We start from the raw sequence: 12536 nt of genomic DNA, 5'->3' as shown, positions 1-12536 counted from the left end.
AGCAGCTTCCGCGGTGGCCGCGGCGGCGGCAGCGGCCCCCAGCGGGCACCGGACTTAAAGGTGTTGGCCGCGGCGGTAGCGGCGACGGTCAGGGTACTTCCGGTTTCTGCAGACCCCACCCTTCCAATGGGACAGTAGCGGATGGACCAAGAAGGGCTCTGCACAAATCCCTGGGTGGGCTCGCGCGCCATGCCGCCCTCTAGTGGTAGGAGGAGCGAAGAACCAGTGGAAAATGACGACGCGAGGGGGCGTGGCCTGGGTGTGGGGCGTGGCCAGAGTCTGGGGCGGGGCAGGGGAGGGGTCGGAGGTGCGGTTTGCTGAAATCGGCCGGGACTTGCAGCTTATTGATCTCTTTCTTTCTTTCTTTCTTTCTTTCTTTCTTTCTTTCTTTCTTTCTTTCTTTCTTTCTTTCTTTCTTTCTTTCTTTCTTTCTTTCTTTCTCCTTCCTTCCTTCCTTCCTTCCTTCCTTCCTTTCTTACATCTTTATTGTAAAGGTGATGAGCAGGAGGGTTACATTTACATCAGTAATGAGTACATTTCTTTTTAAACACTGTGACCCCTCCCTACTTCCCTTCCCCCCACCAAGTAGTAAAGTTCATTTCTCACATAGTGTCAAATGAGTAGGGCTGTTGCATTAGTTCATCCTTTGCCCTGCTGCTTCTGTAAACTTATATACAAGACAGAGGCGCAGAAAACTAAGAAAGAAAAAAGTTATAAGATGTAATAAGAACCTGTTTCCAATTCTTGGAGTTCATTTTGATACAGTTCATTATATATGGTCCCATGCACTTAGCAATTAGGCTATTGAGATCCCCTGTTATGAATATCCTTGACATACTCTGATTGTTACATATGAGGGAAACCATGCAACCTACTTTTTTGGGGGGAAGGGCCAGTCATCTGGCTTATACTCTGGGCCTGGGTGCTGTCCCTGAGCGCTTCAGCTCAACGCTAGTACTCTACCACGTTGAGCCACAGCGCCACTTCTGGTTTTCTGGTGGTTAATTGGAGATAAGACTCATGGCTTTCATGCCCAGGCTGGCTTTGAACCAGGATCCTCAGATCTCAGCCTCCTGAGTAGCTAGGATTGCAGGTGTGAGCCACCACCACCAGCTGCTACTGCTGCTGCTGCTTCCTTCTCCTTCTCCTCCTCTTCCTCCTTCTCTTCCTCCTCCTCCTTTCTTCTTCCTTCTTTCTTCTTCTATTTTTGGTAGTAAATTGGAGGTATTTCACTGGCTTTCCTGCCTTCGAACCTTGGATCTCAGTCTTCTGTGTAGCTAAGATTCCATGCCTGAGCCACCTGCTGAGCCACCGGTTGCTTGGCAGCAAAGACTTTTTAAATCTTCTCAATTCACCTTTGCATCTTTCTCCTCCATTTGCTTCCTGCCAGACTCACAGACACACCCACTTATCCTCACATTTGGACTTGGGCCCTGGACTCCCACTGCCATTCCTGTGCTGTCTGTTCTGCCAGTTTTTCCTCCCATTTCGCAATCCAGCTCTCAAAGATTCAAATGCCTCTCCATGGTTTTACCATACTACTCGTGTCAGTTCAGCGCTTTCACATTAACCCCATAATAACTTAAGTGATCAACTCAGCTAAGTGCTTCATGGGAGCTGATGTGATTCTTCTTTATCATTGGATTCTTGGTTAGAAACAAATGGGAGGCCTGACAACAGTAGCTACCCCTAGCTACTCAGGAGGCTGAGATCCTGGGGTCACTGTTTCAAGCCAACTCAGGCAGGAGACTCTGTGAGACTCTTATCTCCAATTAACCAGCAAAAAGCTGGAAATAGTGGTATGGCCAAATGTTAAGAGTGCCAGCCTTGAGTAGAAAAAGCCAAGCAAGTGTGTGAGGCCTTGGGTTCAAGTGCCAGTACTGGCACACACATGCACATACCCTCCCCCCCAGAACACAAACATAAAAACAAGTGAGAATTAAAAGAATGGAATTCCATTTTTTTTTTACCCAGACTTCTAGTTTCCATTGAAATATTACTTGCCATTAAGTCCTTCAATACAGAACTTGGAGATGAAAATAAAGACAGATAAAATAGTTAAATAAGACATAAATGACGTTTGGGGGTGCGAAGTTCACACAGTAGAGCACCTGTCTATCAAATATAAGGTCCTGAGTTCAAATCCAGTGCAGCAAAAATGAAAAAGACAAAAAAACCTCATGAGGGAGTGTCACCGTCACTTCAAGCTTCTTGATTAAGAGTCTAGACATGGGTCATCGAGGTGTCTCTTGGCAGCAAGGACACCTAACTTTTGTGGCATGGCTACAGTACTGGAGAGTGCTCATGGGCTATTTCTAACATAGGAGTTCTATTAGCTGCCACTGGAAAACTGGTCTTCACACTCCCGGGGACCCTCTGGGACCAACTGTCCCCTGCTGATGCCACCGCTCCGTTTGTCTTTATTATTATCAATTAATTCTGTACCAGCAACTGGAGTTGGAACTCAGATCCTGGGCACTGACCCCTTAGCTTTTCCACAAAAGACTGGTGCTTGAACTCAGCTCCATTTCAAGAGTTACTCTGAGTCACTAGGTAAGAGTCTCACCCTTTTTTTTTTTGGACTGGGATGGCACCACACCAGGATTTGACTTTAGAAGCTTACCCTTGCCTGCCTGGCTGGCGCTCTACCCCTTGAATCATCCTCCAGTTCTGATGGTTTTTTTTGCTGGTTATTTTTGGAGATGGAGTTTCAGACTTCGCTACCCTGGCTTCAAAACACGGTCTTCAGCTCTCCACGTCTGGAATAGCTGGGATTTGCAGGGTGGAGCCGCCAAGCGCCCGGCTGTGTCCCCCCCCCACTGCGCAGGCGCCGCGTGCCCTCCGCAGACTGCGACCGCCAGCCCGACAGCCGCAGCAGGGTCGTCGTGACGTCAGCACGGCCCCGCCCCTCGTCGCCCGCCCCCGCCTCCGCCCGGCTCGCGCCCCCGCCTCCCCCCCCCCGCTCTGCACTGCGCAGGCGCGGGCCGGGGAGCGCGGGTGGGGGCAGCTCCTGGTGGTTGCGCTGCGGGCTCGGGAGATCGGCCGGCCGGGGAGGTTTGCGGCCTGCGTTCGCCCAGCTCCAGCCGCGCCAGGCGCAGGGAGCCGAGCCTCCGGACCCACGGGGCAAGCGTTGTGGCCATGGAGAGCCAGGTCCTGACGCCGCACGTCTACTGGGCTCAGCGACACCGGGAGCTGTATCTGCGCGTGGAGCTGAGTGACGTGCAGGTAAGAGGCCGGGGCCGGCGGCCGGGAGCGCGCCGGGGCTCCGCGCGCGCGCCCCCGAGGGCCTGCAGTGCGCTGGACGGCCGCGCCGGGGCTCAGCCTCGATCCCGCGCCGCGAGCGCGCAGCCCCCACTCACCGCTCCCCCCAGGGCGGCAGGTGCCGTCGCCGACCCCGCGAGCCCGGCCTGCACCTCAGAGGCCGCCCCCGGGGCCCCTTGGTTGGTGGCCTGAGGGAGATCCGGGCCGTCGGGGGGGGGGGTGCAGGTCCCCTGGGCCCCGGGGACGTGGGGTGGGCTCTCGGGATCTGAGGGTGGGGGGTCCAGCCAGGCCCCTCGGACGTTCTCCAGGGTGACCCATTCACCCGTTCAGTGATGGAAATCCTTTAAAATTCTACCGGACGATTCTCCCCCCACCCCAGTGATTATCTTATATGGCGTCTTGAAATCTGCAGATAATCCTAGGTGACATTAAGCATCAAGGATTGCAGATCAAAGCCCCCTAACAGTGGAAGGTTCTGAGCTCATCGACACCCCCCCCCCCCATCTCTCCATCATCCATGATCCTGTTCTGGGAGGAACTGGAGTATTAGATCTGGAATGTTCTTGGTACAGTCATTCTTATTCCCTGGTCTCCTTGAGAGAACGGTGGTGCTCAGTGGTAATCCCGGCTCTTTCTGAATCAGTTCCTCTGGCATACCGTGCTGCTGAATGAGTGTTGAGCTGAATACACTGAGTTGAATCGAAGCTTTGCTGTTAAGAGTAAAGTCAGCTTTCCTCTTGGTCAGAATGCCTCAAGGCATACTGCTTTAAAGGGGGCTATGCTTTCACACGGTGTGTCACTTAATGTGCTAAACCAACCTGCATGACACTTTTGCGTCATGGGCAGAATAAATGTTCTGTTCCGTCTCCCTCTACTCTGCTTACTAAAATGGAAAAGAATATTATTATTTTTTTTTTTGTAGACAAGAATCAAAGTACCCACGTAGAGAGTTTTTTCAGCAATCAATAGAACAAGTCCAGAGCATGTTAAAACAGTTTCTTTGTCTATTTAAACAGTATAGACCAGAATAGAGACTAAAATTCTCTAAATATGTTTCTTATAATAAAGATAGACCAATAGAGCACAATTTGAAGCCACAAGCAGTAAAGGTATTTTTTTTTTAAGGGGATGGGATAATAATGTAAAGAAATGGAAATTGGCCAGATGAATGAAATATGCCCAGTACTAACATTTTTCTTAAAAGACCAAAACCCTCTTAAACATGAACATGTGTTGATTACATTTAGAATATTTATATACATGTAGGTATATGTTTGAAATAGATCATAAAAATGTGACAGTGGAGAGGCTGTGAGTTTGGCCTAGTGGTAGAGTGCTTGCCTAGCATGTACGAAGATGGGGGTTCTATTCCTTGGTGTCACATACATAGAAAAGCTGCAAGTGGTGCTATGATTCAAGTGGCAGAGTGCTAGCCTTGATGAAAAAGCTCAGGGACAGTGCTTGGGCCCTGAGTTCAAGCTCCAGGACTGGCAAAATAAATAAATAAATAAATAAATAAATAAATAAAAATGTGAAGGTGGAGAAAAATGTGGAAATAGGGAAAAATACTATTTGGGAAAGAGATGTCCCTTTTAAAAAATTTTTGAGGGGGAGAATACATCTGAAATTTTTTTTTCTGCAATTACTCAAAATATTCTGGGCTTTCACATCTGTGATTCTGAGGCATCCATTTCAGCGCTGCTAGTTTAAATGCCGGCATATAAATACTATTCATACAAGAAATCCTCTAATGTGCAAGGTACTACAGATTTACAAAGATGAGTTAGACAGGACATGCTATCTAGAAGAAAATGCTATATAAAAATAAAGTTTTCTAGGCTGGGAGCCTGGCCTAGGAGGTAGAGAACTTGCCTAGGATGAATGAAGCTCTGGGTTCGAATTCTCAGTATTAGATAGACAAAAAAAGCCGGAAGTCGTGCTGTGGTTCAACTTGTACAGCTCTAGCTTTGAGAAAGCTCAAAGGCAGTGCCCAGGCCTTGAGTTCAAGCCCCAGGACTGGCAAAAATAACAATAAAAAATAAAATAAAGTTTTCCTCATGGGTAGATACTTAGGAGAACTTTCCAGAAAGAGAATGGAATAGATTTTTAGATACTTGTCCTACAGCCAAAGAATATTAGGAATACACCAGAAGAGTTGAGCACTTCATGGAGTAGGGCCATGGGTGATGGCTAAGAGGGTGTTAAAACTGATTATAGGATTTGGGCATTGGAGTTTGGGGGAGGGTTTAAGGAAGTAGGCTCACTGTGGATTAGATGCTATCAGATAACAGCACATAGTTCTTTGGTTGAATATCTGACTGAATCTTATCTGTGAGGAGGAGAGACTAACACAAGAATAAATCCTGGAGAAGGAGCATCATTTTGGCTGAAGGGTATTTGGAGCATTGTCCTTGCTTTCTCAAGACTAGCGCTCTGCCACTTGAGCCACAGCACCACTTTCAGCTTTTTTCTATGCATGTGGTACTGAGGAATTGAACCCGGGTCTTCATGCATGCTAGGCAAGCACTCTACCACTATAGGCCAAACTCCCTGCCCCAGGTATTTGGTATTTTGAAGGTGACACGGTGACCAAGTGTTTCTTCTACTTACACAGCATTATAGAATAGGCTTTGTCTCAGATTGGTATTCCGTGAGATAGTTGCTTGTGAAAGTGGAATAACATGTGCCAGTTCTACTTCTGAACATCAAATGTACGATCTAATGAAACAAGTAATAAATGTATGATGTAATGAAACAAGTAGTTTTGGCTCATGATGAAGCAATTAATTTATTTGTTCAGTAAGTATTTATTTATGAACTGGGCAGCAGTGGCTCATGCCTGAAATCCTAGCTACTCAGGAGACTGAGATCTGAGGTTTGTGGCTCGAAGCCAATTGAGGCAAAAGAGTCCTCATGAGACTTCTTCTTTTTTTTTTTTTTTTTTGCCAGTCCTGGGGCTTGAACTCAGGGCCTGAGCACTGTCCTTGGGCTTTCTCAAGGCTAGAGCTCTACCACTTGAGCCACAGCATCACTTCTGGCATTTTGACAGGTTATTATAGACAAGAGTCTCATGGACTTTTCTGTCCAGGCTGTTTTCCATCTGCAGTCCTCAGTCCTCAGTAGCTAGACTTTTAGGTGTGAGCTACTGGCATCTGACCCAAGAGTTTTGCTTGTTTTAATTGAATGTGACAAAGTACATAGGTCTGTTTGGGGGTCACTTGCATGATACTGTTCTTGTCCACCTCCCAAAGTCTGGTGTAAAGAGTAGTCACTGAAGGCCTAAGGCTGAGACCTTGTGCTTTTATTTCCTATATGGGGCCGCGGATAATAACTCACTTTACCTTTATGAACCTCAATGTCTTTGTTCAAGTGCATGTGCATTTATAACCTCTCATTCACAGGACTGTGCTGCATTGACAAAAGTCAAGATGGGGAGAGGCGGACTGGGAGAAAACAAAAGAAGGGGTGTTATGGTCTAAGAAATGTCCTCATTACCTGACTTATGTCAGATAACCCCTTGTACAACACCTTAATAGAAGCAATAAAATTATATTTGAAAAAGTCAGTGTCATGTGGATTAATGACCTGAATTTATAAGCTAAAACTACTAAGAGAATACAGGTTGTCTTTATACTACTGGAACATGGAAGACTTTCAGATCATGGACCTGTACGAGTGCAGGGGGTGGTTGAGAGGATACGAGGGGTGGGGGTTGACAATCAAGATGCCTGTGGTTTACCCTTTAATCCTTGCCTCTCTGGGCTCTGAGATCTGAGGATCACAGTTTGAAGCCTGCCCTTCAGATTCTTATCTTCAGTTAACTAGCAAAAAGCTGCAAGTCGAGGCAGCACCCCAAGTGATTAGACATCTAAACTTGAGCAGGAAAGCTTAGCAGAAGGGTAAAGCTCTTGAGTCAAGCCCCAGTACTGGCACAAGGAGAAAAAAAAAAAAGACAAGGCAAATGTGGACATATTTGCAGTATATGCCACCTGACAAGTTACTAGCATCTGACTATTTAACGAACACGGATGGATGAAGAGGCAGAATAAAAGGAAACGTGAATAGTCAGTAATCGTGAAAAGACACTTAACTTTGCTTAGGAATAGGTTCATGTTAATGAAATAGTTAATTAAATAGAAGTGTGACACTACCAGTGTTTGGTAGTGAAACTTTTCTTTTTTGTTGGTGGCGGGGCTTGAACTCTGGGGCTGGTGTTGTCTTTGAGCCCATCAGCTCTACCACTTGATCCACCACTTCCAGCTTTTTTCTACGTATATGGTACTGAGGAATTAAACCAGGTCTTCGTGCATGCTAGGTAAACACTCTACCACTAGGCCAGACTCCTGGCCCTTAATGAAATCTTTTTTAATATAGTTGGTGGAAGTATTAATTGGAACAACTTATCTGAAGGACAGTTTGGCATTATCTAGTTAACTTGAAGATGAGCATCTCCTTTTTTTTTTTTTTTTTGCCAGTCCCAGGGCTTGAACATAGGTTCTGAGCACTGTCCTTGGGCTTTCTCAAGGCTAGAGCTCTACCACTTGAGCCACAGCACCACTTCTAGCTTTTTCTATATATGTAGTACCAGGGAATCAAACTTGGGTCTTCGTGCATGCTAGACAAACACTCTACCATTAGGCCAAACTCCTGCCCCTGAGCATATCCTTAAGCCTTAGAAATTGGATCCTTAGAGGAGGTCTAACACCTATGTACCAGGAAATAGAACGTTCAAAATAAAAGTTACATTGAAGGCTGGGAATGCTGCTCAGTGGTAGAGTACTTGCCTAGCGTACACGAAGCCCTGGGTTCGATTCCTCAGTACCACATAAACAGAAAAAGTTATGCTGGCACTGGTGGCTCACATCCATAATCCTAGCTTCTTAGCAAGCTCAGATCTCTAAAGATCATGGTTCAAAGCCAGATGGGGCAGGAGTGGCCATGAGATTCTCCATTTAAGCACCAAAAAAGCTACAAGTAGAGCTGTAGCTCAAGTGGTAGAGTGCCAGCACTCAAAATGAATCTGAGACAGTACCCAGGGCCCTAGTTCAAGCCCCAGGATCAGCAAAACAAATCCCCCCAAAACTCCAAAACAACAACAACAAAACAAAAACAAAGGAGTTATTCCAAAGCCAAAAAACTGAAAACAGCTTTAATCTTATGCCAATAGGAGAATGAATAAATTGTGGTTTATTTCCACAAAGCAAACTACATAGCACTAAAGTGAATGAAACAGGGACTCTGGTGGCTCACACCTATAGATCGTAGCTACTCAGAAGGCTGAGATCAGAGGATCTTGGTTCAAAGCCAGCCAAGGCAGGAACGTCTGTGAGACTTATTTCCAATTAACTATCAGATAACCAGAAGTAGCACTGTGACTCAGTCTTGAGCAGAATTACACAGAAGCAGCATCCAGACCCTGAATTCCAGCCAACAACAGCAAAAAGAACGAAACAATGCTCAGGGCCTGAGCAAGCCCTGGGACTGGCAAAAAAAAAAATATCCATGTTGTAAGTACAGACACATTCCAGTTTTAGAATAGTTGTGCCTTGCAAGGATGCAGTGTTAGTGTAGGGGGAAACAGTGGAATTGAGTAATTACACCAATTGAAATAATTGATCCACATGACTTTGACTTTTGTCTAATGCAACACACTCCTGTCAGTTAGATTGAATAATGGTCCTGGAGTTTGAACTCAGACCTTCATGCAGGCACTGTACCACTTGAACCACACTTCCATTCCTTTTTGATCTGATAATTTTTAAAGTGTAATTTTGTTATTGAGATGTTGTGTAGAGTAGTTACCAATTCACCAGTCAGGTAATGAATATACTTTTTTTTTTTTTTTTGACAAGCTTCTTTTGCTTGTTCTGGTTATTTTTGAGATGAGGTCTTGTTTATTTGTCCAGAACATGATCCTCTTTTTTTTTTTTTTGCCAGTCCTGGACTTGGGCTCAGGGTTTGAGCACTGTCCTTGGACTTTCTCAAGGCTAGCACTCTACCACTGGAGCCTCAGCAGCACTTCCGGCTTTTTGCTGTGTATGTGGGGTACCGAGGAATCAAACCCGTGTCTTCATGCATGCTAGGCAAGCACTCTTCCACTAGGCCAAACTCTTGGCCCCCAGAACATGATCCTTTATTTATGCTTCCTGCTATAGTTAGAATATCAGGTGTATGCTGCCATACTCAGTCTTTTCTATTGAGAAGAGGGTCTCATGAACATCCAGCCACCTACCCATCCATCCACCCATCCATTCATCCATCCATCCATCCTGGCCTGGAACTGTGATCTTTCTGACCTTTACTTTCCAAGCAGCTAAGATTACAGGAGTAAGCCAATGACACCTAGCTTTTTATTTCTTAAAACACTGAAGCAAATGAACCAAGATGCTAATTGAATTGGATTGGTGGTAGTTGTTTTTTTTTTTTTTTTTTTTGAGTTTGGCTAATTGCTTGAAATACTTTGTAATAAAAATCCAGTAAGTCTAAACTATAACCACAGTACAAAAATAGCCCTAGAGCTGTAAATGAAGTAATTTGGTAACCATTGAATGTTGAAATGGTTCAGGTACAGGGCTAAGTGTTAGATACTGGAAAGCAAAGATAAGTTAATAACTAACTAGGCAAGTGCTAGAGGGAAAGAAAGAGAGTGGTGCAATAAAGAGTGAGCTGTAGATGCTGTTTTAAATTGACTGGGCTGGGAGGTGATAATGCTTTGAGCAAAGTGAAAGTTAAGGATAAAATGAATTATGCAGTAAGCCAGGGATATGGCTTGGTGTATGCTGGGCAGGCAAGGAGCCAGAGTTTGATCTTGATCTTTTGCATCACACACACACACACACACACACACACACACACACACACACACACACAAATCCAAAGGAAAGCTGGAGATAGAACACCAACTTAAAAGACTTGGTGAGGGTCTGGTGGTTTCCAGGAACTGAAAAGGTACTTGTGTGTTTGAAGGACAGAGAGGGCTAAGTTGGACAAGTTAAGGGGTTTGTAAGATGTGGCTCTGGTGGAGCCTTGTTGCCATGGTAAGGAGTTTGGATTTCATGGTAAGAACAGTGGGGAGCCATGAAAAGAGTTTTCAGCAGAAGGGTGACGTGGTAGGATTTGTGATTTGTGGGACTGGGCACGTAGCTCAGTGGTAGCATGTGCAAGGCCCTGGGATTGGATGCCCAGTAAGGGGGAAGATTAATCTTCCTGCTGTGTGGATTCTAGAGATGGAGTGATCAGTTTGGAAGACCATTTAGAGAGGCTGTGATAGTGTAGGAGATGAGCTTAAGCTAGAGATGGGAGTGAAGATGGAGTTATATTTGGAGAGAAATATATTAGGTCTTGATTTCTCCTCCCTCTTTCCCTCCCTCCCCTTTCTTTCTTTCTTTCTTTCTTTCTTTCTTTCTTTCTTTCTTTCTTTCTTTCTCTCTCTCTCTCTCTCTCTCTCTCTCTCTCTCTCTTTCTTTCTTTCTTTCTTATTGGTCATGGGGCTTGGACTCTGGGCCTGAGTCCTTCAGCTCAAAGCTACTCCCCTACCCCAGGGTCTGGGGGTTGTCCCTGAGCTCTATAGCTCAAAGCTACCGTCCTACCCTCTACCCCTTGAACGACATCCCCACTTCCAGTTTTCTAGGGATTAATTGGAGATGAGTCTCATGGTCTTTAGTACCTGGGCTGGCTTTGAACCTCGATCCTCAGATCTCAGCCTCCTGATTAGCTAAGATTGTAGGCATGAGCCAATGTACCCAGCCAGGCCTTGATTTCTTTTAGAGGAGGAAGAGAAAGGAAGAATCAACTAACCTTTTATTTATTTTTTTTTATTGGTTGTGGGGCTTGCACTATGGGCCTTTGTGTCATCCTTGAGCTCTTCAGCTCAAGGCGATATGTCTGCTACTTGAGCCACTGTGCCACCTTCCAGTTTTCTTGTGGTTAATTGGAGATAAGAATCTCACAGACTTCTGTCCCCAGGCTAGCTTTCAACCACAATCTTTAGATATCAGCCTTCTGAATAGCTAGGATTATAGGCTTAAGCCACCAAAGTCTGGCTCAGCTACCCTTAAAATTTTAGTGTAAGCCCAGAGTCAGGTGGTGGTTCAATGAAATGGTTAAGATTAGAGAATAAAGCCAGACGCTGGTAGCCCCCATCTTTAATCCTAGCTACACAAGACACTGAGATCTGAATCCCTCTTTGGATTCACAAAATAAAAAAAAAAAAAAGCTTTTGTTGCAGGACAAAAAGAAAGAATAAACTCAAAATATTTCTGCAGAACTCACTCAACCACTATGGAAAGCAGTATGGCAGTGCCTCAAAAGGATAAACATAGAGCTCCCCTATGACCCAGCAATTCCACTACTTGGCATTTACCCAACCATCCAGAAACAAGGACATACTAAACCCACTAGCACAACAATGTTCATTGCAGCACTATTTACCATAGCAAAGATATGGAACCAACCTAGATGTCCCTCAGTTGATGAATGGATCAACAAGATGTGGTATTTGTACACAATGGAATTCTATGCTGCTGTCAGAAAGAATGACATCACTTCATTTGTTAGGAAATGGAAAGACTTAGAAAAAATTATATTAAGTGAAGTAAGCCAGACTCAAAGGAACATATAGGCTCAATGGTTTCCCTCATTTGTCATAATTAGTAGAAATCTTGGGCTCTACTAGCAGAGATTTGCAATAGAGCAAAACCTTGATACATAAGGCCATATAGTATGAAGCTAATTGAAAGGACCTCTAGGATATTGAAACAAAAGCCATATAATGAATGATTGTTGTCATTAATGTACTATGTTATCTCTCATCTCTTTTGCTGTCCCTTGGTTATCTCATATTGTTACAGTATCTCACTTTGTTATCTGATATATTTGATATATTTGTATTTGGTTATTTGAAATTGGATAGGGAAGGGGGGAAAACCAAGATGGGGGGCTGGGGGGGGAGGGTAATGGGGACCAAGATTGTGAAAGGGTATCAATGTATGTGAATTAATGCACCTACTGTCTGGCAAATATCATGTAACCCTTTTATTAATTACAATAAAAAATAAGTAAAAAATATTTCTGCAGGCCACATAAAATTTTAGAGGTTTGGTTTGGCCTTCGTTTGATGCTAGTTTATGTCTGACATCTGAGAGATAATAAAAATCGACTAAAAGTAGTTAAGTGCCTCAGCCCTTAGAAGTTCAGCAGAGGAGACCCAGCAGTGGAGACAGGAAGGCACAGACTGTAAGGCATGAAGCCCAGGAGAGAGAGAACCTGCCCATGGA

The 12536-nt window shown here is 44.9% G+C and overlaps 1 protein-coding gene across 1 annotated transcript in view; it reads left to right on the top strand.

Moving 5' to 3' along the window:
* Window positions 1-3043: 3043 nt before the first annotated feature.
* The window catches only part of Hacd3 (3-hydroxyacyl-CoA dehydratase 3), a 31130-nt gene continuing 21637 nt past the window's right edge, over window positions 3044-12536 (top strand). Inside the window, exon 1 of the mRNA XM_090358176.1 lies at window positions 3044-3225. Within this exon, the coding sequence (XP_090214302.1) occupies window positions 3139-3225 (87 nt within the window). The 5' untranslated portion in view covers window positions 3044-3138. The remainder of the gene's footprint in view (window positions 3226-12536) is intronic.

This window comes from Megascapheus bottae, chromosome 25 (assembly GCF_031878675.1).
Source record: "Megascapheus bottae isolate mThoBot1 chromosome 25, mThoBot2.hap1, whole genome shotgun sequence".
In the NCBI taxonomy this organism is placed as follows: Eukaryota; Metazoa; Chordata; class Mammalia; order Rodentia; family Geomyidae; genus Megascapheus; species Megascapheus bottae.
The sequence above is the reverse complement of the archived record's forward strand: the minus strand, read 5'-3'. Positions and strand labels throughout refer to the sequence as shown.